The 27,745-nt window shown below is 46.4% G+C and overlaps 2 protein-coding genes across 5 annotated transcripts; both read left to right on the forward strand.

Annotated features, from left to right (window-relative positions):
* Positions 1-324: 324 nt before the first annotated feature.
* On the forward strand, positions 325-14,386 carry syngr1b (synaptogyrin 1b). Of its 2 annotated transcripts, XM_076171759.1 has the most exons (5): positions 325-694; positions 9,225-9,462; positions 11,961-12,106; positions 12,396-12,426; positions 12,564-14,386. In XM_076171759.1, the coding sequence occupies exons 1-5, from the start codon at positions 593-595 to the stop codon at positions 12,611-12,613; spliced, it is 567 nt and encodes a 188-aa protein (XP_076027874.1). In that variant the 5' UTR covers positions 325-592; the 3' UTR covers positions 12,614-14,386. The 2 variants fall into 2 exon arrangements, with proteins under 2 accessions (XP_076027874.1, XP_076027873.1); XM_076171758.1 differs by lacking the exon at positions 12,396-12,426.
* A 2,935-nt stretch (positions 14,387-17,321) lies between these two features.
* tab1 (TGF-beta activated kinase 1/MAP3K7 binding protein 1) lies at positions 17,322-26,879 on the forward strand. 3 transcript variants are annotated; one of them, XM_076171744.1, is made up of 11 exons: positions 17,322-17,410; positions 18,267-18,397; positions 18,533-18,686; positions 18,815-18,910; positions 19,808-19,928; positions 20,179-20,295; positions 21,524-21,635; positions 22,391-22,535; positions 22,634-22,847; positions 23,151-23,304; positions 24,624-26,879. In XM_076171744.1, the coding sequence occupies exons 1-11, from the start codon at positions 17,378-17,380 to the stop codon at positions 24,844-24,846; spliced, it is 1,500 nt and encodes a 499-aa protein (XP_076027859.1). In that variant the 5' UTR covers positions 17,322-17,377; the 3' UTR covers positions 24,847-26,879. The 3 variants fall into 3 exon arrangements, with proteins under 3 accessions (XP_076027859.1, XP_076027860.1, XP_076027857.1); XM_076171745.1 differs by having other exon boundaries at positions 19,820-19,928; positions 24,621-26,879; XM_076171742.1 differs by having other exon boundaries at positions 24,621-26,877.
* The last annotated feature ends 866 nt before the right edge of the window (positions 26,880-27,745 follow it).

The following is a 27,745-nucleotide window of genomic DNA, read 5'->3' on the forward strand; positions in this document are numbered from 1 at the left end:
TATTGAAATAGTTAATTCGCTTTTTATTGTTCTTAAAGCTCATCAATGTCATGCCCTGCATCAATATTACCGCCCTGACACAATAACTACATTACGAAGTGTTGTTGGGGGTGAATTCGTCAAAATTACGTCAAATAGCAAAACCAGTGTTTATAAGCAGCAAGTGTAGCTATGACCAGAGCTCGCCTCCTCGTGAGCGCAGCACCACACCTACGCGCGCGCGCCCGAGGCGTTTTACGACGGGTTAGTTAGGTGGAGGGCGCGCGGCGAGCGAGCGCGAGGCGTGACGGCAGACGCGCGCTCACGTGTTCGCCCGGCGAGAGAGAGAGAGAGAGAGAGAGAGAGAGAGAGAGAGAGAGCGCTCGGCAGAGGACGGGAGGGAATTTAGAGGTTAAATTAAAAACATCATCAGGCAGCAGAGGAGAAGAGGAAGGCTTGTGGAGGAGGAGACGCGCATCCACATCCAAACCGGGAGAGAAGTCTGGGATTGTTTTTGTTTTGTTCGCAGGGATTTTGGATTTTCGGTGGCGGCGCTCGGAGCTTCACGCACCCTGTGCCCGTGAGAGGAGGACCAGAGAGGAGGAGGAGGACCATGGAGGGGATGCAGGCGTACGGAGCTGGGAAAGCGGGAGGAGCCTTCGACCCCGTCACCTTCTTCCAGCAGCCTCAGACCATTCTCCGCGTTGTGTCTTGGGTGAGTGACAGAACAAACAGCAGTCATTTTGAGCACCTTCGGATGAGCCGAACATATGGATTGTGTAGGGAAGTGAAATTATGTTTTAAAGGGCCCAGAATGGCTCCACGTCGTTATGAGATGCATGCAGGGCCCATAAAGCATCCAGTTACTATGTGCTATCATCATATTCCTTTAATATTCTGGTACTTTGTGTAGTAGTTTTATATAAAAACATAAATACATAATACACTATCTGCAAACTGACCGTATTGAGAACACACACACACACACACACACACACACACACACACACTCAGACACTTTTCCCACATAAGAGGAGCACTGATGACAGAAATGTCCATGGGTTGTTGTGTTTTGGTGAAAGCATGTTGTTTATGTGATCCTGTCACCATGAGTCAGATTTATCCTTAAATCTATACATCCACATTGATCATCTTAAGTTTATCAGTCCAGGAAAAAGCTTGTAGCAGCTTTCAGGTCAAATGTCTGCCGCTCACCTGTATCTTTAAATTGTTGGTTTGCTCCTTTAATACAGTAAAATTCAGACTTTAACCATTAAATTTAAGCCGACTATTGTGCTTTATTTATATCCCTCTTAATATAAGTGAGTTTAATTACAGTTGTGATTCTGGCTTCGATTCCAAACATTGACTGAATGGTTGATCCGATGAAGAATCCGTTGCCTTCCTGAAAATCCCACAGAGACTAAGTGTTGTCCTTTAGTTTGTCTTCACACCAGCCTACACTTCACAGATCCCTTATTTATAGGACCTGTGTCTCTTTCTGGTAAAGGGAGAAGTTTGGTGTTTGATATTTGAAAAGGAATAAACCTGGAGTGAAAATGATCCTGATGGTATCAACAAGTTTAACCATTTAATCGCCTGCAGTCTCCAGTTTATTTTTACTTTTTAATTTGCACTGCAAACAAATGTGCTTTCTGCCTTTTCAAGGCCTTCTTTGTTCTTGTAAGACGGACACGAGGAAAAATGGATCACATGACAATGGTGTGTGAAAGAATGTTCTAGAGTTTGGAGAGATCTGGTCCAGATTCAGATTCTTATTTGTATGAAGTTAGTCAAACATATTGGAAACAGGATGGAATACTTTCACCACTTTGACTCCTCAGAAGTTAATCTGACATTCATGACTCAATAACAGCAACAATGTTGAGTAGGATTGAGATACTTCATTTTAAAAGGACAAACAACAGAAGTTCACTTTTCACCTTTCAGCCTGGAAATACAGAATTATACGAACAAAGCAGAATTGTTGTAGATTTGAATAAGCAAATGAAATCCCCAATCAGTGAGTTAAACTCGTGCACACATTTCTACTTGGTATAATTTACTTCAGAGGGTAAATCCCATTTGCTGAAGGGAAAAAGGTTAAACAGACATTCTAGGCTCTCGTCTGCTTCACATGAACTTTTCTCCGTCTCCTTTGATGTCCATGCGTTTGGTTATAAACTGTAGATGTACACGAGTCTACATGAGGCAAAGAACAAAGAGTTTACTGCAGGGTTTCCACATGTCATAAAATACTAGAAAAGTCATTGAATTTGAAAAATGAACCCTGGAAATGTTTGGGAAGATGACAAAGTATACCAACAGTGTCGGCTTGTGATGCCAACAAGTCAATCTAGAACATGAGAAGGGAAAACAATCAAGATGATTTCTTGGAAATCCTTTTTCTGTATTGTCTTGGGCCAATAACGGTTGCTAGGAGACGGCAATTTGAGTACCTATTCTTGCTTATGTTTGCTAGATAACAACTTATTTCTCAGCCCTTAAGCGTGTGTAGTGAGCTGAGTGTAGTTTACTCTGCCATAGCTGCGGTATAGGCTGGGGTGCTTTGCTTTGCTTTGCTTGTCAAATAAGCAAACTTGAGGCATGCAGTGATTTGGTGTGTTTACATTCGACCTTTGGCCCTCACAGTGTGTATCACATCATGAATCACATGGGTCCCTTATAAGTATGACTGTGTTTCTATGTGACTCCTATCTGATGCTCCGCCTCCTAGGTGTCACCAGAGCAACATGTATCCATAGTAACAGCCACAGTCTGAGTTGTGATGTGTTGTGTGATGGTGTTAAATAGTGTGTCTGTTGTGTATTGTGCGCGCCTGAGAGAGACAGAGAGAGAGGCGTTTATGAATGGTTGCTGACTCTGGAACTCTGAGTTCTCCACGCCGTCCACAGCTCTCTCTCTTTCACTCTCTCTCTCTCACTTCTTCTGACTCGCAAGGGCTGTGTATGAAGGTGATAATGAGTGTGTCCTGCGTGTGCGTGCGTGTGTGTGTGTGTGTGTGATAGTGTGTGATACAGTCTTAGGGAGTGACGCCAGCATGTTTGTGATGAGGCACAATAGCCGGTAGATAGAGGAAACAATAGAAGAAGACAGAGAGAGCGAGAGAAAGAGAGACAGACAGACAGACAGACAGACAGACAGACAGACAGACAGGGAGGGAGGGAGGGAGGGAGGGAGGGAGGGAGGGAGGGAGAGAGAAACAGAGAGAGAGGGAGGGAGGGAGGGAGGGAGAGAGATGCATCTCAGCATCTCATGTAGTTTATGGATGACCACTTCCTGTCTCTCTCTCTCCTCCTTCCTCTACATAGATTCTGACTGATCTTTGCAGGCACAGTAAGAGGAAGAACAACATGATTCACACTGATTCCTATCTTCTTCTGCAGTTAAAAATGTGTTTCAACGTTTTGCCGTTGAGTCTTTTCTGTCACACTGAGGCCAAAGTGAGAGACAACATCTAATACACGCACTGAGGATGAGTGTGTGGTAAATAATCAAGCAGAAAAACATTCATGAAGCCTGTTTGTTTATTAAATTACAAAGAATATGGGCTGTGATAGCAAATGCTGATCAATTAGTTGCACACTCTGATAGATTGAAGCCTGAATGCCTGAAAAATATTTGAATGTTTTCTGTAACCTCAAAGAATTAAGAGCCTGAAAGAAATGTGAATGTATTTGAAAAGGGAATAGCTAAAACCATTGTAAACTAGCATTGTCTAAAAACCCATCAAATGTGTGAAAATGCTGAAAATCCCAAAAGCCTGGAGCCTGAAGCCCTGAAAGGTGTTTGGATGGTTCCTCTGCCTGAAAGTATGAAGACGTTAGGAGCTCTGAAGGCAGGAAGTGCCCAAAGGAAATGTGAAGACATTTGAAGATTCTGTCAGCTGAGAGTATGAACATCAGACAAACTAACAGCCATCATCTCCTGAAGATTTGAATGTTTGAATGGTGTGTGTGTAGGTTTAAGTATGAGGAAGAAAACAGAAGAACAATACCTGAGATAGCTGGAAACATCACAGCAATAAAGAACTTCACTGGCTGCTGGGGTAGGAACCTTTAATGGCTGAGAGTCAGATTTGGAATTTGATGCATATCCTCTTTTACACACACACACACACACACTTGAGTCATTAGTGCCTACATGTCTAAATTCAGACACTTGGTTGGGAAGTTATTTGAAGCTGCACATTTGTATCGTAGCTTTTACGATGCCTGTTACAACAATAGAAACCGAATCATCTGGCAGTGTGTGTAGATAAGTAAACTATACATCTATAGTTCTACAGTTTCACCTACAGAGTTCAGTGCGTTGCCGTGTTGGGTCATTAGCCGTTAGTCGATTCCAGCTTCTATACCTTCACAGGTCGGCTATGTGGGAACCTGAACACGAGCAAGAGCTCCAGCAGAAATGTGTCATATTTACAATACACCAAAAACACACATTTCAGTCTACATGTTTGTCTTCATCACTTGTTGGCTTGTTGCCCTTGAAAGCCACCACAAAGTAACTTCAATGATCTCTCCAGCTTCATCAGTTCAGTTTATCAATAATCAATAATGGACGAACTGCTGTGGTTGGAGCTCTGTAGCTAGTGGAAGAAACAGAGGTAGTAAATCTGACGGCTATGGTGAGCAGTCAAGTTAACGCAAACACAGCAGAGCACAGATCTCATTTCTGTTCCCAACGCTGACGTCCTCACTGCCGACGTCTCTCTCTCTCTTTCTCTCTCTCTCTCTATCACAAAAACGTGGACACACACTTACAGCTCCATTACACGGGCACCTGCTACCATGGTTACAGCAGCTGCAACCACGTATCTATGGTCCAGACCAACACACCGCCGCTGCAGACAATGATAATCAATCATATATATCACTATGTGTGTGTGTGTGTGTGTGTGTGTGTGTGTGTGTGTGTGTGTGTGTGTGTGTGTGTGTGTGTGTGTGTGTGTGTGTGTGTGTGTGTGTGTGTGTGTGTGTGTGTGTGTGTGTGTGTGTGTGTGTGTGTGTGTGTGTGTGTGTGTGTGTGTGTGTGTGTGTGCCAGCTGCCCAATCGGAACAAATCAGCGTTTTCACTCAGGGCTGTAGTGAGGACCAGTGTATGCAGATCTGTTATTTAAGCATTCAAAAATAAATGAAAATAATATAGAAGTGGGTGTCGTGTGTCCCCTTGAAAATGCTGCACAGACATCACAGCTGGTTCTCCTCAGCTGTGACACAGTGGAGGTCGGCCCAGTTCAGTCTCACGTCGGTTGCAGTTTGAGGTGAATCCTGGTTTAATAAGCAGCAGAGGAACAAACAAATGTTCAGTATTTTGTCACTGAGGATTGTAAAGAATCTGGTGAAGAATCTTGACAGGTGAAGGTAGAAGCAGGACCCAAAGTGTGTGTCCTCGGTGTGGGACTCTTTCTCCCGGGGTTAGGGTTAGTCGGTGCTCCTCACAAAGGCTCCAGAAGGCCTTTCACGCCGCACAACAGCAGCTCTAAATCATTCACAAGCAAGCACGCAGGACTGATTTGATTTGCGCCAACCTGATGATTGAATTGCCTGCTGTGTACAGTGTGTGTTGCATGTTCAGACAATAACAAAATGCACTTTGACTTTTAAGACTTTTGTTATTTTCAGAGAGAGCAGGGGGAGGCAGATACAGAGTGAAGAGAAGAAGAGTTTCTCAAATATTCAGGCATGCATGCCCCCCATGACCCAAGCAGACACTCACACACACACACACATACACATTTTCTCCAGGCAATTAGCAACCTTAATCTGCAATTTGTATGTGACCCTCTGATAGTCACAGGATCAGGAGCCCACGTGGTTTCCCTCCACAGTGCCTGCTTTCATCACAGCCAGAAGCCTTGTGATCCATCCAAGGATCAGAGGCAACACACACACACACACACACACACACACACACACACACACACACACACACACACACATACCTAAACTAGCCGTGTGTGAGAGAAGCACACGCAGCAAAAGAGTGGGGGGAGGTTGTGAGGGGGTCGGTCATGAAGCTCTATCACATGCTCCTCTTTTCACGGCTCCTTTCCCGCAAGTGGAGATTATTAAGGTGCGCAACAAACGAATGGAGGAGCAGTGAAAGGATGTTTCAAAACAGTTGGCAGCACGTCGAGTCCAAACCTGATACAGACCATGGTTCATTGATTTTACTTCCCCTGACCTCTGCCCCTGCTGGTTAGATTGAGAAGTGACATATTAGTGTTAGACATGTGTCTTGTGTGACACGGAAATGTGAAAGATGTTTCCTCCTGCAACAAACACATCCAGCTGGATCTCTGCTCCCTGCCATGTGACAGCAAATTGAACTGTGACCCTGAAGACGGTGTGTATGTGTGTGTGTGTGTGTGTGTGTGTGTGTTCATGTTTTTAAACCCATGAAATAGGTCATTCTAAAACAAATCTTGATTTCGTGTGTGTGTGTGTGTGTGTGTGTGTGTGTAGGTCTGAAGTTAGATAAGTTTCACTGACAAACAGTAAAACAGTAGCCATGTTTCCATTCTGTGTTATGCTATTATGACTAATGCCTAATAAAATCTTTTTTCTGGCAACTATTATCCTTACAGCTCCTACAAGAGGTAGCTGAAGGTTCAACTTGCGACATCGAGAGGGCGTTCCATGATCCAGTAGCTCTCTGAGAATCACCTAGCACCCTTTTTCAGACATGTTCCATCTGTAGCACAATGCTTGTGCTGGTTTCTCAAAGCCTTAAGCACCTTGGTATATTTAACTTCATGCGACTCAAGTCATTGAAAGCCTCAAAAGTGAAAAACAAACAAATAGAAGACAGAGATTCTCCAGTAGTGAGTTCATTTCCCAGTGGTTTTACTTTTGGTAATATCAGGAAATTTGTGTTGCGCCTCTTGTGTTGTCAGCCTGCAGGCGCTGTTGGCCTTGTTCAACAAACTGTCGAGTTACATTTTGACTCAAAGAGATCAGATCTGCACATTCAAGTGTTTGCAGCACTTGATACTAAAACGTAACGTCTAGTACCAGTGATGTACTGCGGACCTGATAAAAATATGCACCACAGTAAGAGGAACAACACAATATTGATTTCAGAATATCCTCTCTAGGTGGGGAAGGGGTTGCTGCTCCAAGTGTTCAAGTATTTAAGGGTCTTGTTTATGCCAAGGTAGATGAGTCGTGACAGAAAGTGACAGAATTATTGTGGATATGAGTGGCTATTGGTCATGAAATGTGTGTGCTTACCCTCCTATACAACTCTTTGGGGACCTCGACAGTTGGTGCGTTCACATGCACACTGAGGTCTGAAGTCTGTCTGAAGAAACAAGGTATTTACACGAGCTGTGTAGCTGTGTCCATTTATAATCCCGTTCATAGGCTACTCAAGCACATCCATTGGACCTTACTCTCTGCTTCCTTGTGCATGTAGTCAGGCACTGCAATGTTCACATTGTCCGGCCTGCAGTCTTCCTAAATACTTCTTTGAAAATGTCTTCTTTTCGGGGGTAACTGTCCAAAGGAAATCGGCTGAAAATTAAAGACCAAAAAGGTGATTTATGTGATATCTCGATACGGCACCACAGTGGTAGGCTGGCTTTGAAAACGGTAGAGTAACACAAGTGTATAGTGTACTAATACTGAGCGGTGACAGTTGATGACGAGGTAGGTTTATGTTTGACCGGACAACTGCAGATGATGAAAGGAGACTAAACGTACAGCTGATCAGGATGTTACAGTTACGGCACGTGTTCTGTTGCTCTTAAACGTAACCCAGGGAAGAGAGCAACTGTAGTGTGCATCCCTGTATGTGTGTCACTCATTTTCTCAAGACTCCCTGAGGCCAGAAGCTGGGGCCAATAATGAGGGGAGATGGGAGAAAACAAGAGGAGGCAGCGATGATGTGGCCGGTCTAAAAATAACACCGCCCCCATACTCCTTCTGCCCCCAATGCTTCCCATTTGCGATCCCTTCATCCATCTCTTCAATCGCTCCTTCGTCTCTTGCATGTACGTGAAGGGAGAATGGAGGCGTTGGGTTCCTCGTACATCACACAATTTCAAAATAAGCATACAGTGTTTGTTTGTGACCGGACTGATGTCAATTCCTCAATAGGGTCTTGTCTTGAGGACTTTCGCTTTGCACGAGGAACAAGAACTACAATTAAGAACTAAACCATATGGGTACAAACAAGAATTGGTGCAAGATCCAATTCTAATTGCAGGTTGTGTTTGAACCAGCAGCACCAGCTGTTCTTATTTTGTTCATGTCCTACTCCTGGTGTCAGTGGTGAAAATTTGTCCTGAAGTTCTGAAGCAGACAGCGGTGAGAAGCCGGTGGTTATGAAAGCACACAAGAAGAAAGAGTGAGGTGTAATCCTCATGGTGACTGACGTCCCTGCCTGCGCGGTCAGGGCTGGCAGTGGATGTGCCGCCTATTGTGGTTTCCTTTTGTGTTACTGTCATTTATCACACACACGTGCAAATAGAAACACATACAAACAAAAACACTGTACAACACACACTGTACAACAGCTGGGTAAACTGTCAAAGCAGCTGGTTTATTTAGCTTCATTCTCGCTAGAGCGAGAATGAAGCTAAATCTCTCTCTCTCTCTCTCTCTCTCTCTCTCTCTCTCTCTCTCTCTCTCTCTCTCTCTCTCTCTCTCTCTCTCTCTCTCTCTCTCTCTCTCTCTCTCTCTCTCTCTCTCTCTCTCGCTCGCTCTCTCTTTCACCGGAGCAGTATTCAGAAGCACACTTCCTCAGAACCACTCACTGCAGCAAAATAGCCAGTGCAGATAAAGCAATTAAAACACACACACACACTACATGCAGTGTCTAATGCTCTGTTATAAATCAAAGTGAAAAGTGTGTTCCCATGAATTTTCAAAATAGGGTTTTCCTGAGAGGAGAGGAGAGATTAGTTTGTCTTGGTAACCTTTTCCTTTTATTGACTCCATTTTGTCGTCGTCTGTCTCCCCTCTCCCTGAGGTAAAAGCTGAGGGGAGAGGAGAGGAGGGGAAAAGGGGAGGGAGGAGAGGCACAGGGATCAGATGCTGCAATTATAATCTGCTTTAGGAACGCTGCTGTCAGGGCAAACCCTCAATCTGCAATCATTCCAGGAATACAAAAAGAATACAACATATATTTTGACCTATGGATGTGAATTGTTGAATTTATTCAACAAAAGCTCCACTTTTCTTCCTTCTCCTCCCTTTTCTCCTTCTCCTCTCCAGCTCTTCTCCATCGTGATCTTTGGCTGCATTGCCAATGAGGGGTACATCAACCGCCCCAATGAGGTGGAGGAGTACTGCATCTTTAACCGTAACCAGAACGCCTGTAACTACGGCGTCTTCATGGGCTCCATGGCCTTCCTGTGCTGTATGGCCTTCCTGGCTCTGGATGTCTACTTCCCCCAGATCAGCAGTGTCAAAGACCGCAAGAAGGCTGTGTTGGCTGATGTTGGAGTGTCAGGTAGGAAGTCTGTCTCACATATGGTACAATGTAAATGCACCCTAATCCATGTGTTCAGTGTTTAGTTTAGTGTGAAGGAAGTGAAGAGAAATGTAAGCATGAATCGACACCATCCAAGGAAATCAATGCCATGAATGAACCTAAGGAAGATCATTTTGTGTTGGACTATCCTTTAGGAAGCGTTAAAACAGCTCGTAAGGCAATAACACTAAAAGCTAATCAAACCGGTAACTACCAGGCAGTTACATCACACCAGCACACAGAGGCAAACCAGCTTGGATCAAATGAAGACACCAGTCCTAGCAATCTACTGCAACAGATAAGCAAGTGTAAATGACTGGGATGGAGGTTACAATCTGACATTGTAACGTGTTTATATGACCCAGATGGACATTGAAAGCATGTAAGCCCGTATCAATAGAGACTTCATAGGGCCAAACAGGTGATTCACTCAAGGTCACAGTGGATAGTTTCATCTGGTGGGCAGAATCACCGTGGCTCCTGAATCAGCCACATCCTCCCTGTCCTCTGAATCACATGTAGATGAGTCGACATTTCCTGTGATCGGCCACCATTTGGGGATTAGATGACATTAGCACAGTGCTTCTCAAATAGGGGGGCCAGGGGGGCGGGCGTGACCCCGGGGAACACGCACGGCAAAACTACCGTTTGCTTTTTCACTGCAGTTGCGCTTTCACGTCTACATGTAGTGCACCATTTACTCTCATTATTAAAGCATGCGCAGGCAGTATTAGCTCCTCTGCTGTGGTGTGGGGTTTTTTGCACCGAGCCTGCGCACGCACGCACACACACAAACCACAGAGCTGAAGATATGAAGCACCAAGCACCACAGAGCCAAAGCCAGCACAGAAAACACAGTGGAAAAATACTTAACAGGGATGAAAAGAAAGGCAGAGAGAGACGGAGATAATGAGACGGAAAAAAGTCTCCCGAAAGCTATATCGAAATATGTGGAAGCAGATGTAGCGCTTGGCCTCACTGTGACTACGGTGGGAGACGAGGAAAGATCGGTGTGTTCACTGTTGGCAGCGGACAGCATGAAGCCAAATAAATGAAGGCGTCACTTAAACACATCACAGCCCAACCACGCTGATAAGCCGCGTGAGTTTTTTCAGCGAGTACGTGCCGGTGAAAGATTAACACCTCCCTCAAGTCACAGACAAGATCAGCTCTTTCACTCTAAAGCAGTATCCACTCTTAGGGCAGAGGGCTGTGGGTCTTCTTCAAAGTACAGATCCCAGCTAAACATTGAGCAGGAGCTGAGAGTTGCAGTATTATGCTTCAAACCCCGCTTCGAAAAGTTTCACAGTGCAATAAGGTGCTCATTGTAGCCATTAATCCTGACTTGATCATTTTGTTTAAAAAAAATCAGCACAATTTGAGGTCATGGTGCTGATCAATTTAATTTATTATTATTTATTCATTTTATTTAAGTTTATTTTTCAGTATCAAATGGGGAACTGGAGTGAACCAAAACCCAGCAACAATCAGTGGGAGAGTGGGAGAGAGAGGGGAACAAGAAGCTCTGTTCTGCACAGTAATGCTGTTTTTCTACCAGACTGCAGCATTTGGGGTCAGGGACTCAAGGTGCTTTGCTCAAGGGCAGGTACTGCATCTTTCAGGCAGCAAATAACCTTCTGTATTCCCCTTTGCTTTTAAACTATTCCCAGCCGATCAAAAGCCCCAAAACTCTCCTCTTGTGTAAAGAATATGACGTCATGGAAAGCAAGTGTGTGGGATAATAAGCAAAAGTTGTCTTCTAGTGCTTACAAACATCTGAGACATTGTGCTTTAGTGTTTCTGACAGTGGCTTCCTCTTTTTCTCTGCTGCACTGCTGCTGTAGTGAAGTCAGACATGATGACAGGACGAACGAGCATCAAGTCAGTTAATGAGGCCATTCCTGTCACAGACAAGACTCTTCTCTTCCATTTTTATCACTCACACTACGTCTCTCACACACTGTCTCCCAGCATCTCTCTGCTATTAAATGATTACAATCATTTGTACCTTTGCAAAGCAAAGAAACAGTTGTTACCTGTGCACGGTTCTTATTATAGACTGCACTTCTGCCATCATTCCCACGTTTCGTGCTGGAGTTGACGTAATAAGACATGAAGTGATGGATGGGAATACTTTTTATTGCGCTCTTTGCCCTTGTCTTCCTTTTTCAACTTACTACATGTGGTGTTCCGCAAGGTTTGTGTCTAGATCCCTCTACATTTGCAATAAGAAGTGTCAGTGTTAGGTCACAAGTATGTAAGTTACTCTATGTTGTACATTTATGTACCGTACTGTAAATCCCATTCCTCACCTTCTTGATCCCACCTTAACAGCTACTCTGACCTAGAGGGAGTGCAAGCTAATCCAAGCCGCTTCCATTTGGCTCCCAAAGTCCTATTTTCATTTCACCTTTGTTTTCATGATTACATCCACATCTAAATAATGACATTCTTCTCATTCTTGTGTCTTCCCGCAGCATTCTGGTCCTTCATGTGGTTTGTGGGATTCTGTTTCCTGGCCAACCAGTGGCAGGTGGCTAAGACCGAGGACAACCCACTGAGGGAGGGAGGAGACGCTGCCCGGGCAGCCATCACATTTTCCTTCTTCTCCATCTTCACCTGGGTAAGAAGCTCTGCATGTTGTTGTGTTCCTCTGTGTAATACGACATGAAATAAATATCTGCCATTTGGGGAAACCTCTCCTCAATGTTTGGTAGCGTGCTTAGTGACCTCAATCACTGAGCCACAAGGGTTAATTTGAGCTCTCTGAGTTGAATAAGATGGACACGCAATCTACGTGCACACACACCTGTTGGCCACACGATTGTTCTTTAAATCTAATTCAGCATTCTACTGTTCTGTTTTTCTTCCCATGCCTATGAAACTCAAATGAAACGCCTTCATCATCACAGGCAGAATGTAGTGAGTTAGAAAGAGTTTATGGTGAATATTGAATAGCTTGATCGAAGAGCTTTTCCATATTATTGTTATTATATTATGTTATCAATCATGACGTATGGATGAACATGTGAACATACCATATCCCATTCAAATGCATTGTGTGGATGTTGTTCCTACAGGGTGCCCAGGCTCTCTTCTCTCTGGAGAAGTTAAAGAATGTGTCATTTGAAGAGGAGTACAACCGACTGTTCCCCCCCCACCCAAACCCTCAACCTTTTGTCTGACTCTGCTCTATTTCTCCCCCTGCTGGCTACAGTGCTTCCCTTGTCATGAGACAGGCAAACATAAGCCACGTGCTGCCAAATAGTGTTGCCCATCAAAATTTCAAAACACTCATAAGCAAACATCAAGCTGTGTTTACTGTGAGGAGATGGACTGCATGTTTCACTGGAGTTTAATTTGGTTATTAAAGTGCAAACTGTTTTCTTACAGTGGCTCGTTTGTCCACCATGTGGGTGTCCTGTTTGGGTTTTTGGTTGTTTGTTGGTCTCACTTTGTTGCCTTAAATGAATGGGAGATCAAGCACAAACACCTGTCAAATCACCGTTCCAACTGTGAATCGTTAAATGAGTCCTGTGTGTTTCTCTACAGCCGAGGCAATCGTCCTCTAGTAATGATTCCAATTCCAACATTCAGATTGAAGTAGCACGAGCATCAGCACCATAAACAACTGCATTCAACATGAAGGATGATTAATAGTCTGAATGAGACATCTAAACCTACTCATATGTTCGGGTGGATCTTTGAAATCTGCTCAGAATACAAACAAGATTATAATCTGAAAGTCTAAATATGAAAATATGCTTTCAGGCCAGTGAATATTTAGGATTGTTAATAAAATATGATATATTATATAATTATGAAATAGTGCAAGTAGAAGTTGTGTATTTTTAATAAAAATGTTTATCTTGGTAAGTTAGTATATAGAACATGAGAGAGGAAAAGAACGACGATGTGTTCATTTCTGGGAAATCTGCCCTCCTATCATCTTAGGAAACCAGCGAGCAATGGTTGCTATGAGACTGGAGTCAAATCTAGCCTCACAGCGTTCAGGTTTCTCTCACGGTTGTGGTCTCTCTCTCTCTCTCTCTCTCTCTCTCTCTCTCTCTCTCTCTCTCTCTTGTTCTCTTCCTGCAAGAGTCTCTGCACAGCGTCAGTGTCACATAATGTTTGCTTTGTATGTGCGCTTTGTTTTGCCCAGCTTTCATCCACTGCTGCATTAAAGTTTGACCTGGATCTGTTCTGGGTGGAGCTCTGTAACTGTTGAAGATACAGTTACTCTGCCCTACTGATCCAGATCCAGTGGTAGTGAGCGTTCCTTAGTCTCTGCCACTAACTGGTGGTAACCCAGTGTTAACATAGGACCTGCCCTCTGAATGGCTGTGTATGGCCAAAGAAAATTAACACATTATAAGTGGATGTTCGCTTTGAAACGAGGCAGCGTGTGTGGACTTTGGCCTTATAGTCTTTCCATAAAACATTGAAAGAGATTTAAGGGAGCTGAAAGTCAAAACAGTGAGTTTTGTGGCTTTACACACTTCGGGTCTTCAGTTCTTCCAAAATGCATATGGGCTTAATTGCAACGTGTCTGTCCCACTGCTGTTCTGTGGAGGTGGAGTTTCTTCTTGTGGAGCCTGCCTGTACTAACCTGCTCTGACTCCGTCTTTCCAGCCAACTAATCAGCTTTTTTTTCTCGCTCTTTGTTTTCTCTCTTCACCCTTCCACCCCAAATCCTCTGCTGTAACACCACTGAAACCTCTACTCTCTCTATCCATCCATCTTTCCATCCTCCACCTTCTACGCACCCCTAATCAACCAAGGCGGGCCAGTCCTTCCTGGCCTTCCAGAGATACAAGCTAGGGGCCGACTCAGCCCTCTTCTCCCAGGACTACACGGACCCCAGTCAGGATGCAGCCGGAGCCGGACCGTACACCTCATTTGGTGGGGAAGACCTGGAAAGCCCAGGAGGTGGAGGCCAGGACAACAGTGATGCGGCCTTTGACGGCAGCGGAGGCTACCAGCGGCAGGATTACTGAGGTGTTGTAGAGTTACTGGGATGGAGTTGGCGTTGGATGAAGTTGCCAGTTTCTAATTTGGAGTGGGTTTGTATCATTCTTATAAAATGTTGGCCTTGATGTGCAACTATTTAGAGATTTAGCTGATGGTTTGTTGGAGACATATTGGCCAACTTCCAAGATTTGGGAAGGCATGAGGGGTTTTTCAACAGTTAAGTAAAACTAGAACAACAGCAGGGGTTTGGGAAATACACGGGTAGTGAGGGTGTGGAGGGGAGAGGGAGGTTTATACTACATTCTTATCTTTTGTCTTACATTACACGGACAAACGAAGAGTCACAACCCACCTCGAAACGTCAAATTCTCGGATTCAATGTGCAGTTATGACTCAGTGACATAAGTGGGACCAGAAAAATGGAGGACACCAGGTATAGCGTGCATCACTACTGTACTATAAGTAGCTCATTCCCTGACTACACAAACCACTGTGCCCCTGTGTTTACAAAATCTAGAAGTACACGTAGCGTACCATGGGGCATCCAGGCCGCATTAGCTTTGCCGGGGTCGTACAAAGATCGTGGCAGCTTGGCAGCTAGTTAACTACCTGCTAGCTAGTTTGTCCGACAGCTGCTAGTGTGTTCGATATGTTGTTTGATATTAAACTACATGCTATCTAACAAGTAAAAGCTTCAAGTAAATCAATGTTTCATACTTTAAAATGTGCAGGGATCAAGGTTTGTTAGTAATTGCTTGAGTGAAACCCATTCTGTGATCAACTTCCTGTTCAGTAAGCGGTCTGTAGTAGGCGCAGCATTTCAATCTAGCCGTGACCGTCTGACTTCTAGGGGGCGGAGCCAAAGGGTGTGATTGTAGCATTTGTTTGGGTTGCGTTGTGATGCAGGGAGAGTGGAGAAGAACGACGAGGACAATGTTCAGTGGAAGTGCAGTCAGTGTGTGTGACCACATTGCCTTCATCCTCTGAGGTTTGCTGTCAATCAGGAAGTGACTACAATCGGTGTTTGATGAAACAGCTCTGACACACGCGCACACACACACACACACACACACACACACACACACACACTTACAGTGCATCCACTTTGAACAACGATAGGAGTTCAGAAAGTCCTTATGGTGCATTATGGCAAATCAATAGACTGTCTGACCATAAATGATCCCCTGAGAGTGTGTCACTGTGTGTGGGAAGACATGACGTTATTTCTCCTTTTTTATTTAGCTCTCTTTAGATCTGGGACAGGGTGTCTTTATTCTAATTTCTCCTGACTGTTGCCTTAGTGTGCTGACTGCCAAGCAAGATTCAATGAACACAGGGCAACAGAAACACACACAGGATCACAGTTTACTTTGGCGTATTTAGGACAAACGTATAGATCATTTTGACTGTTTTTTGTCCTCAAAAATGTAAAAACCCAGAACAAACTATCAAAGAGAAAACTGACATAAAGCATCACAAAATGACACACAAGTATACGACTATACTACAAAAAGCTGCAGGTTATTTATTATTTATTATATTTCCATCTATAGTTGTATTTTTAACAAGTCTACCAACATGGAACAACCTAGGTATTTATGGACATGCATTGCTCCACTTTATGAAAGAGTTAAGTATATCTATCCCTCTATGAATATATGTAAAGCTATAATTCAGTATATAGAAGTGTTTGAAAAAGGTTGTGCTTTATTTAAGGGCATTATGCGAGTGCAGTAAAATCAAATTGAAGACAAACAGAAGAAAGAAGCTTTATGGTCTATTGAGTGTTGTAATAAGAAACATGGAGAGGTCATCCATGTCTCAAGCTTTATGTTGCTTTCATGGTAAGGAGATATTTTATTTTGGGATAATAATAATTACTATGAAAATATTGCAACAAAAAGATGTGACCAAATTATAAAGTATATATCCACATATATACTTTATTCTGTACAACTGTGTAGACGTAGAAATGTGTGACGTTCCTCTGTGAAATCTGTTATCAAAGCAACATAAGATTTATCGGAAAAGATTCTGTACAAATGTATGTTTTTGATGTGTTTGGTTTCAACCAATACAAATAAACTAAATACTGCTAAAGATGTGAAAAGTCTAGCGTTTTTTTAATTTTATTATAAACATGTCAATCTTATATCCAAATGCTACGATGTTTAAAATTGTATTGATGGGACAACAATAAGTAGCCATGAATGCAAATGGTCGACGGCGGTGTGAGAGCTATGTGATACTGTCTCCCTCTACTGGTACGACCGGTTACTACAGGCAACGAAGTGTTTCCACTCGCGCACAGCATAGAGATTTGCTGCAGCGTTTCCGATATTGACTTCGCTGCCATCAAAGGAACCAAAAAGTGATTACCTTGTATTTGTAAAGATCATAAAGCTGCAAAAATAATTCAATCGAAATGAATCAAACACACGCAACGATATGCATTGTAGTGGTGGACCCATGCGATGGCGCTGTTATCCAAGAAAATAACGTAGCAACAGGTAGGAAGTAATGTAAATCTTTAATAAACTCAAACTAATCTTAATCTATTATTGTATTATATACTTGATGAGTGCAAAACAGTCAAGATAGCAAACACAATTTACCATTACAGTGTTTAGAGTGAACGTTGAAGTGAAGTGAAGTGCCACTCCCTACAGGCACATGCTGCCTTCAAAGATCCTCGGAACTATTGCATTTCTCGTCAAGCGCGAATGATGGGACAGATGGTTTTGAAAAAGTGTCGAGACTGAGAGAGATTGACAGCTTAAAGTAGTGACGTTTATCGCGTCTATGTATGCCGTGCATACAGACACGGAAAGTTAATTATGTGTTGTATTTGTGCGATTCCGATCAGCAACTTTGGAATGACGACCTTGGAATACGCACGTGAACGCAACAAGCTCCGTCCAACATGGCGGCCCAGCGTCGGAATTTGATGCAGACTGTAAGACAAAACTCTATCTAGGAATTCTTCCATCATTAATCATAACTGCTTGTTCTTTGAGGGCGTATTTAGGTCTGCGGGACCCTCCACATGGGGCCGGCGCCATCTTTTCCGTTGGTCCTGCTTTATTTTGCCTCTGTTGAGTGATGCTAACGCTAGCTAAAATAGTCAAACTGGCTCTGTTACTAGCTAACTAGCCGAAGAAACTTTAATCAAAGCCAAATAATACGTAGCATTTCCATCTAATCATCTGCGGGTATTGCCCTGACTATAGATGTTATAAAGGACAGCTTATAATAAAGTGTTTGCTCACGTATTAGGTCGCTAATGTCTTGTCATTCATGAAGCCTGCTGTTCAGCTCCGGGTTAGCATCGGCTAACAAGCTACATTGTAAACAAAACAAGCCAACCCTTGAGTTTCGGTGAAAATGAACCACAACTCACATTCAGGCGTTTTTCCTGAAATACTTTATTCTCAAAATATCTCTTTCATTTCAACAGTGACAAATATGACTGTTTACTACTCTGTTGTACTAAAGAAGAAGAAGAAACTTTACTGGGTCAAATCACACCAAACACGTCATCTGAAATGTGTCTTGCGTGCCTCTTGCATATCACAACACACACACACATGCATTACAGAGGGGTCAGCCATGATTCAAGGGCACCTCGGCCATGCTGGCAGCTCTACAGCTCCCAGTCCACTTTCTTGGTCCATTCTTCTTTCTTTCCATCTTTTACTTTCTTGAACCAGCGACCCTCCGGTTTCCGAGCTGAGTGGCTTATGGATCTGACCCGAGTGTCTTTGATGTGTGTGCCACCAACACAACTCCACTGTGTATGTTCTCTGTGACAGCATCAGAGCTGGACAGATGATCTTCCTCTGTGTCAGATGTGTGGGATCGGTGCTGCACCCAACTGTGTGTACGGCCCCAATGGCGAAGGCGCCCAGAGCCACCCCAATGAGGACGGACACTTCAGGTTCAGGTGAGACTTGTTCTTGTCACAGTAAGTAAGTGGCAGCATTGTTCCTTGTGTTTTTACAAATTTTGTTGTTCTCTGTCGTCTTTGGCGTCGGAGTGATGTTGAAGCTTGGCGTTTCTGTGTTTCTCCACCAATCAGAGGCGAGGACGACTGCTTCCTGTACGGCGTCTTTAACGGCTACGATGGCAGCAGAGTTGCCAGTTTTGTCTCTCAGTGTCTGACGGCTGAGCTGCTCCTGGGTCAGCTCAACTCCAGCCACACCGACAACGACGTGCGCAGGATCCTCACACAGGTGTGTTTGTGTTCAGTGATCATGTGTCTGTTTCAATATTCAAGAAAATGCATGTAGGGAATGAATGAGAGTGGCGGAGTGTGTAGTTTAGTTTGTGTCTTTGAGAAATGTGTTTGTCTCATTTACAGGCCTTTGATTTGGTGGAGAAGAGCTACTTTGATACGATAGATGATGCTCTGGCTGAGAAAGCCCGCCTGTCCAACTTTCTCCTGCCACACAATGAGGTACACGCACACACACACACACACAGACACACACACAGACACAGACAGTCCAGAGACTCTTCCTCTCTGGACCCGACTCTGCCTACTCCTGTGCCTCCGCTCCCTCCTCTTCCTCACCTCGTGCCGACTGCCATTGCTACGTCTGCTCTCGTTCTCTCTGTCTCTCTCACTCTCTCACCTCTCTCACCTCTCTCACTCTCTCACCTCTCTCACCTCTCTCACTCTCTCACCCCTCTCACCCCTCTCACTCCTCTCACTCTCTCACCTCTCTCACCCTCTCACCTCTCTCACCTCTCTCACTCTCTCATTCTCACCTCTCTCACCCCTCTCACTCTCTCACTCTCTAACTCTCTAACTCTCTTACCCTCTCACCCCTCTAACCTGTCTCACCTCTCCCACTCTCTCACTCTCTCACCTCTCTCTCCCCTCTCACCTCTCTCACCGCTCTCACTCTCTCACCCCTCTCACCCTCTCACCTCTCACTCTCTCACCCCTCTCACTCTCTCACCTCTCTCACCTCTCTCACCTCTCTCATGTGGATTTCTCTGGGCAGTTTACAGTTGAATGAATAATGGAGGTCTGATTCTGTGTGTGTGTAACAGAGATGTGCCTGCAGTGGGGCTTTGCAGATAAGCGTCTTGTCTTGACTCTGTGGTGTTCTGTTGCTCTTATCTCTCACTCTCACTCTCACTCTATCTGCTGGGCTCTGGCTTATCTCTTCTTCTCATTTCTCCTCCTTCATCACTCCTCCCACTCCTTGTTTCCTCCTGTAATATTCCCTTTTTGTTTCTCGCTCCCCTCCAATCTTTCCCTCTCCTCCTCCTCCTCCTCCCACCTCTCTCCTTCCTCTCCCCCTCATCTCCTCCTGGTTCTTGTCGGACCGTGTCATTCCGCCAGCTTTCTCCTCAGAGCCAGAGGGTGCAGGAGCGTCTGAAGGAGCTGGAGCAGGAGGTGTCGGGAGGAGCCACGGCCGTGGTGGCGCTGATCCTCAGCAACAAGCTCTACATCGCCAATGTCGGTGAGGATACTGTGTGTGTGCGTGTGTGTACGTGTGTGTGCGTGTGTGTGCTTCAGAACCTTAAAGGATTACATGTCATTAATTTTTCACTGTAGCAAACTCCAGGCCATTTTAGATCTTTAACTGTGAGGACCAACAACACACACACACACACACACACACACACACACACACACACGCACACACACACATCCCCGAGGAGCTACATTCAGTTATTATTCATATTCCTTGTGAACCTCTGTGTCTGCAGGTACCAACCGGGCTCTGCTGTGTAAGTCCAGCAGCGACGGCCAGAACCAGGTGCTGCAGATCGGACGACCTCACAACACCGACAACGATGACGAGCTGCAGAGGCTGGCTGCACTGAGTGAGACATGCAGACAGACAGACAGACAGGCGGGCAGACAGACAGACAGACAGGCAGACATACCAACCTACAGAGAGCTGCTGAATCACTTCTACCTGCTGTGACCTTTGACTCCTTTAGGTCGTTAGTAGGAGTTAGTAGTTTATGTTCCCGGCGTTATTTTGTTCCTTTAGTCAAGGCTTCCTTTGCGATTAAAGCAGAGAGGTCATGATGAGTGGCACATGATAGCTTAGCAGCGCTGCGTCTCTCTGCTTGTGGTTCTGTGTAGTGAAGAGAAAATATTGTGAGTGACCCCAAATCTATTTATAGTGTGTGTGACTCACACCCATTAGGTTAGAAAGGTGACTGTGCTGTGGTCAGCCTGAGTGTGTGTGTGTGTGTGTGTGTGTGTGTGTGTGAAGATGTAAATGAGGGGGAAGCTCTTCACTGCATGGCCCGGCTTCTTTCTGTTACTGTGGAACAAACTCTGGATCCACACACTGATTCTAAACGCTGCCTATTCACTTCAAAGGGGCCACATTCCAAACATCTGGCCTTTAGAAATGCATCTAGTTAGCAATATGTTCACTTTAAATGGAAAATGGGTTTATTTATTACTTACTAATGTCAAACTCTGGTGTTTCCAGTCTCTCAAATGAGAGAATTTGCTGTTTGTTCTCATGATGTTTTGATATTTTGAACCATTTTATTTTTTTAACAAAATGTCACGAAAGACAGAGACACACAAGCAGCCAAGCTAATGGCCTCGGAATGAGGTGTGTGTGTGTGTGTGTGTGTGTATCAAGAAATACAGGCTTTGTTATTAGCTTAACACAACCATGCAGAGGCTCTCTCTCTCTCTCTCTCTCTCTCTCTCTCTCTCTCTCTCTCCCCCTCCCTCCCTCCCCCCAATAGTGAATCACAATTATTGTAGTCCAGGCTGCTCTGAGTGATTTAAATAAAATGACAGTCATTCCATTAAACTAGCTGAAGGTGACCTCTCCCCTCATATTTTATCCACATACACACACACACACACACACCAACCCCCACCTTCAGCTTCCCCTTCATTACTTTAGTCTGTGACTGATCTATGCTCTCCTTCTCGTTCTCTCGTTCTCTCCCTGTCCGCCCATCTCCTCTGTGCTCTCCTCACCTGGCCTCTCCCCCCCCCCTCCCCCTCCCACCTCATGCCTGTCCTCCTCACACTCCCCTGTTTGTCTCCTCTCCTCTCCTCTCCGGTGCACAGGTGTGGACTCGGCTCGTGTGAGGCAGGCGGGGCAGGTCGCGGGCCAGAGCAGCACCCGGAGGCTCGGGGACTACAGAGTCAAATTCAACTACACAGACATCGAACTGCTCAGGTGAAGACAGAACTGTGGTCCACTCTCACCTGCACCACACACTGTCATGTGACGCCGCTGCTGCTTACATAACACACAACTTCACTGGCATTCTGTCTCTTTCAATCAAATGCAGACGTGTCAAAACAAACACACAAACAACAAAACAAACCTCAAACAGAGCAAACCTTCCTCAAAGTTGCTTCCTGTGCTTTTTGTTGCCAAGGAACGAGACAGACTGAGCCTTTAATGGCCTCATCCACAATGAACTTATAGGTTTTCTGTTAGAATGCTGCACTTCTTTTGACCAACCAATAAATCCAGCAGAGGAAACAAAATAGCAAACTTCAGCAGGAAGCTGGATTTCATCTCCAGCCTCTTCAAACTCCCAAAACTAGAACTTCCTCTGGTCCTTGGTCTCATTTCCTGTTCCTGTCTGCAGGCCCAGGCTCACACCTCTTAAGAGCCCTCACAGTCGGGCTCCTTAATCAAACACAGAATGGAGTCTTTCTGGAACTTCTCCCCCTGCTGCCATTAACCAGAGTGCAGGGAACTTGATGGAGATGAAGTCTAAGTGATTCCTTGGCTCAGTGAGGGGAGATAAAGCTTTATTTTATTTGCGTGGAGTGCACTTAATGCGGCCTGCCTCATCTTAGTTCCCGACGATCCCTCCGCCGCACATCCATCATGTTTCCTTCGGGCCCCTCCCTCTCTCTTCGTCTCGTCTGGCCTCTGTCTCAGATCCTGTCTTCACCTGTTCTGTCCTCCACCTTCAGTGCGGCCAAGAGTAAGCCGGTCATCGCGGAGCCGGAGATCCACGGCAGCCAGGCTCTGGACGATGTGACGGGCTTCCTGTTGCTGATGTCAGAAGGTCTCATCAACGCCCTGGAGTCGGCCCACGGCCCCGAACAGGCCAATCAGGTGGCCGGATAGAGCTCCGCCAGCCTTTCTCTCACCTCGGAACGCTTTCTCTCCGTCTCTCGCTCTTGACTTCTCGTCTCTCCTCCTCTCTGTGGTAGCAAATCGTCGCCATGGTAGCGGCGGAGTTGGCCCAGCAGAGCACTCTGGAGGCGGTGGCTCAGTCGGTGGTGGACCGAGTCAAGCGGCTACATCACGACGTGTACGTGTCGGGCCGTCAGAGGGCGCCCTACTGCTCGCGGCACGAGGACATGACCCTGCTCATCCGCACGCTCAACTACCCTCTGGTGGACGGAGCGCTCACGCCCACGCAAGGTAGAGCTGAAGTCCAAACACGTGAAACTAAACTGGAGGCTTTTAGAATTGTCCAGAAACCTCAAACTACACAACTTTAGGGCTCGGTAGGATCTGGAGCTACAGAGAACACGCCTGTCTCTCCTTAACCAGAGGAGCAGGTGAAGGTGTGGACTCAGATGTGTAACCAGGCGACATCACAGAGCCAAAGAACACGCGTGTTTAAGTGAAGGCAAATCAGTTCTTAAGTGCTAAAGATGAGCAGTAACCCTTGTTCACTGTTGTTGTTGTTGTTGTTGTTGTTGTTGTTGTTGTCGTCCTCAGGCGGGCGTCTCTACCCCGTGTCTGTGCCGTACTCTAACAGCCAGAGCACCAGTAAGACCAGCGTCACCCTGTCGCTGGTCATGCCCTCCCAGAGCACCCTGACCAACGGCACCAACACCGCCTCCACGCTGGAGGAAGGCACGCCCACGCCTGGGTGAGCGTCCCTCCTCTCCCTCCTCTCCCTCCTCTTCCTCCTCCTTGATCTCCCCCCCCTCCCTTCTGCGTGACCTTGAGTCCCGCCCGTGCCGCTGCGTCGGCTCTGGGCGAGCTTGGTAGCGACTCGCCGGCTGTGAAGTTTATTTATGGGTTTTGTTTTGTCTGAGCAGATTGTTCACACTTCCCCCGACGGCGTGTTTGGTTTAGGCCAGCTTGATTTTGACTCCTCTGTGTCTCCCCGCCGCCATGTTTGTTTATGTGTGAGCATGACTTTCACCTCCCCGTGTGTGCGTGCGTGTGTGTGTGTGTGTGTGTACCTCTATGTGTGTGCTGTCAGAGCCGCTTGTCCCTGAGCAACGTAGGAAGCATGATGAGGACACGCTAACATGATTACATACATGACAGATGCCTCCACATGTGTCTACAGTTTGAGTTAAAGTGTTGAAGAAGTGCTTACATCACAGCAGACAGACAGTTAGGGTCCAGAGCAGAAGTGTGAGACAGAATGAGCCATGGAGTGGACACACGTGTTCACGTGTTCACATGTTCTCCCCCTCAGCCACAGCAGGTTAACATGTTGAGTATCATATCACTGATGAGGCTTAAACACGCTCGCTCCTCTCCAGCTCCGTTTCCTCTGGATGCTCCTCTTTCTTTTCTCCTCCTCCTGTATGACTTTCACCTGTCTGTCTGTCACTGACTCTCTATTCCACACTTTACATTTCTCTCTTCATCTCTCTCTCTCTCTGTCTCTCTGTCTCTCTTTCTCTCTCTCTCTCTCTCTCTATCTATTTTCCTCTCTCTCTCTATCTTCCTCTCTCTCTCTCTCTCTCTTCCTCCCCCCCTTTCTCTCTCTCTGTCTCTCTTTCTCTCTCTCTCTCTCTCTCTCTCTCTATCTATCTTCCTCTCTCTCTCTATCTATTGTCCTCTCTCTCTCTATCTTCCTCTCTCTCTCTTCCTCTCCTCTCCTCTCCCCTCCCCTCTCTCTCTCCTCTCCCCTCCTCTCCTCTCCTCTCCTCTGCTCTTTCTGCCCTCCAGCTTGCTCCGCCCTGCTACCTGCCAAACCTCCATGGATGTCCTGCAGCCCATAATTGAACTCTCTCTCTCTTCCCCTCTGCCCCTCTCCTCCTCCCTCTTCTCCCTGTCCATTGCCTCCCCTCCTCCTCCTTGGCCCCTCCCTCTCTCCTCCTCTCTTTTCTGTCTCTCCTCCCACCCCTCCCTCTCCACCTACGCTCCCCCCTCTGTCCCCGCCCTCCTACCTTTCTGCTCCTCCCCTCCCCCCCTCTCCTCTGTTCCTCCCTCCTCTCTCCGCAGCAGTCAGAGCCCCACCGCCACCCTTCAGTCCACCAACACCCAGACGCAGAGCTCCAGCTCCAGCTCGGGGGACGGGAGCCTCTTCCGGCAGAGGGGCAGCCAGGCGGCTCAGCCCGACGAGACGGGCAGGGTGCCCCCTTACGTGGACTTCACTCAGTTCTACCACCTGTGGGGGACCGACCACAGCGAGGCCCAGAGCGCCCAGGGAGGCCTGGGCCCCCAGTGAGGAGGGAGGACTTTGATGGGTTAAGCCTAATTATGGAGGGAGCCTGTGGTCCTTGGTTCAGTCAGAACACACACACACAGCTCCCTCAGATCTGCCCTCTGTGGCTTCGACAACCATTAACTAAGGCCTTAATGTTTAAAGCCCTGAAAGTCCTTTAATCAAATATTACCATCAACACTCTGGACTCTTTGTATCGTCATGGTTTCACCTCGCAGCGACTCAAACAAACATAACAAGCATGCCTGAGATGAAGATGGATCCAGTGCATGGTTCACACATGCATGTTGACCTTAAAGATCATCCAGTGACCCTGAGGGAAGCAGAAGACGCTTTTAACAGCAGAGAGACGAGAGAGAGGAAGAGTGTCCTGATCATTCTCCCTTGAACGACCAGTAGAAGGACGCCATCCCTATGTTGCCCCGCAGACTGTGTCCTCTCACCTGTGCACCTCAACATCTCAACACTCGCTCACCGTGGACTGGCTCGCTCGCCCGCCTCGTACTCGCCGGGCGGTGTGAGACGTCAAAGCTGCCGTCCGTCACTCCAAATCTGAACGCCCCCCCCCCCCCGACGACGTGGCAGGCCCCGCCCCCCCTTTCTGTTGCAAGCTGCGTAGTGAGGATAAAGGGGGAGGAATGCGGGCGGATGGCAGTGACGGATGAGCGGCGCCAGCCCGCCGTGCTCACAACGCAGCGAAGTAACGACACGATGCACGGCGGTGTGCAGGTGGAGAGCGAGGGAGGAGACGGAGCGAGCAGGAGCTGAGCCACCGCTCAAGCAAATGGAGCCATTCGTCAAAGTCACACACACACACACTCATCACTCTGATAACTCTTTCACACCCTTCCTTTTCCATCAACGTTCTCTGAGTCGCCTCAGTCGCCAAGGACGCAAAGTGGAAGTTTGGACTTTCTGTCCTCATTAACCTACACACACACACACACACACACACACACACACACAGTGGGTTCCTGTGAGGTTTGCCAGCTGATGAAGTGTGTGTGTGGGATCCCCGTATACGTCTGATGTATACCTGCGGGTCCTGTGGTGTGTTTACGGAGCCACGAGTGGAATGATTGATCTCCTCTGCCTCCCTGTGCCTGAATGCTGAGGGACATCAGAGATCTTCATCCTGTCTCACTGCACTGAGATGTTTAACTGCAAGGGGCTGGGCTCTATTTTTAGAACAATTGATTAGGAGTTTGGGCGGGGGTGAGTGCAGCACACGGGGAGGGAAAGAGTCTTCATCAGAGTCTTCATCAGAGTCTTCGTCAGGGCTTCTATGGTCAGGTTCAGTCCATGCGAACACGTCTCCATTGATCGGCTCCTCCGCTAACTGGAGCTCTATTGGTGATTGAAGTCAGCTGGTGTGTTTGTTCCTCTCTCTCTGTGTGTGTGTGTGTGTGTGTGTGTGTGTGTGTGTGTGTGTGTGTGTTCAAACTCCTCTGCTCTGATGGGAACTCTGTCTTTAGCGCTCTGTATTCTCATTTTATTGTACATTCTGTGTGTTTCTTTTATAAACTGTGTGTGTGTGTGTGTGCTGGGGGACAGAAGTAAAGAATGATCTACAAACCTATGGACTGGTGTGGTGGTCAATGATGTCATCCTGACTGAATCATCTGAGGCCAAAGGCACAAAGGCTGCATCAACCAAACATAGAGGAAATCAATACGAGTGATCAAATCCATCCAAATCACAACAAATAGGACTACACGCATGCATACACACACACACACACCCACACACACACACACCGCTTCTGTGACATGAATACATATCTGCATTAGGCCAGGTGAGGGGTACGGCCCAATATCAATACATAATCAACACATGATCAATACAATGTCTCAATGTCTCAGGCCCACATCATCAGGAGAAGTCACCAACCGGCACAGAGCTCTCCAGGGAGACGAGGAAGAACTCCAGAGATAACCTTCATGTATAAGGAAAGAGGAAGAAACCTAGGGAGAGAGAGAGATTCCCTCTACAGGAAAGGCTGAGTGTGCAAGAGGAACGTCTAGTGGGAGAGAGAGAGGGAGAGAGAGAGAGGGAGAGAGGGAGTGAGAGAGAGGCTAAATGAACCTTGGGTAAGGAGGCTGCTTTGACAGTTTACCCAGCTGTTGTACAGTGTGTGTGTGTGTGTGTGTGTGTGTGAGTACAGTGAAGATATATTACCAAAAAAAAATGTCACTGGTTAAAGTCTAAATTTCCATCCTAACTCCTCTTCCTCCTCCGTACGAACGTCCTGATTTCCCTCCGCCCCTCTTATTTGGACGTGTTGTTGTGTGTTCCTATCATTCCATCAGATGGCAATGTGGAGCTGCTCCTTTTTACAGGCCGTCACCACCGATCAACACTGAGAGATCACTACCAGCGTGCAGCGGCCTGTTGCCCGGCGATGCGATCTGTCACCTGAAGCTCGCAGGTTCATTCAATCCCAGGCCAGAGTTTCCAGACGAGCCCTAATCGCAGCGTCATCTCCTGATATGAAACCGATAAAAGGTGGTAACCCCATCCTTCTGCCCCCTGCTCTATGAGTTCAAGCGTCTCCGGCTGCAGGGTGGAGCTGCAGTCCAGGTGTGAGGTTGCTCCTATAGAAGAGAGAGGATCATTGAGGATTACACTTTCCCTGCCTCTGGACCTTTCCTAATGCAGTAAGATGTAAACACACACAACATAAAGGAGTGTTATGAGGAGGAAGAGGAGAGAAGCTCCGTGTCTTGGGTGTGGAATCAGATCATTACATCACAGTCATTTAGCAGACTCTTATCACAAGGGACTTCCAATTATTGCAGGGCAGCCATTATTCGGCACCCTGGAGCAGTTGGGGGTTTGGTGCCTTGCTCAGGGGCAACTCACCAGCTACCAGTCCACTTACTTGGTCCATACGGGCCTCGAA

Source organism: Genypterus blacodes, unplaced genomic scaffold, assembly GCF_046128005.1.
Source record: "Genypterus blacodes isolate CSIRO-AG114 ecotype Tasmania unplaced genomic scaffold, CSIRO-AGI_Gbla_v1 ptg000269l_1, whole genome shotgun sequence".
NCBI lineage: Eukaryota > Metazoa > Chordata > Actinopteri > Ophidiiformes > Ophidiidae > Genypterus > Genypterus blacodes.

What these genes read in the sequence shown, in the direction of transcription:
- syngr1b (XM_076171758.1), top strand. Translation starts at nt 593, where the DNA reads ATGGAGGGGATGCAGGCGTACGGAGCTGGGAAAGCGGGAGGAGCCTTC. An exon ending in GGCTGATGTTGGAGTGTCAG is followed by an intron (nt 9,463 to 11,960) that starts GTAGGAAGTCTG and finishes GTCTTCCCGCAG; the next exon opens with CATTCTGGTCCTTCATGTGG. An exon ending in TCTTCTCCATCTTCACCTGG is followed by an intron (nt 12,107 to 12,563) that starts GTAAGAAGCTCT and finishes TTGTTCCTACAG; the next exon opens with GGTGCCCAGGCTCTCTTCTC.
- tab1 (XM_076171742.1), top strand. Translation starts at nt 17,378, where the DNA reads ATGGCGGCCCAGCGTCGGAATTTGATGCAGACT. An exon ending in GTCGGAATTTGATGCAGACT is followed by an intron (nt 17,411 to 18,266) that starts GTAAGACAAAAC and finishes TCTCTGTGACAG; the next exon opens with CATCAGAGCTGGACAGATGA. An exon ending in GCAGAGGCTGGCTGCACTGA is followed by an intron (nt 20,296 to 21,523) that starts GTGAGACATGCA and finishes TCCGGTGCACAG; the next exon opens with GTGTGGACTCGGCTCGTGTG.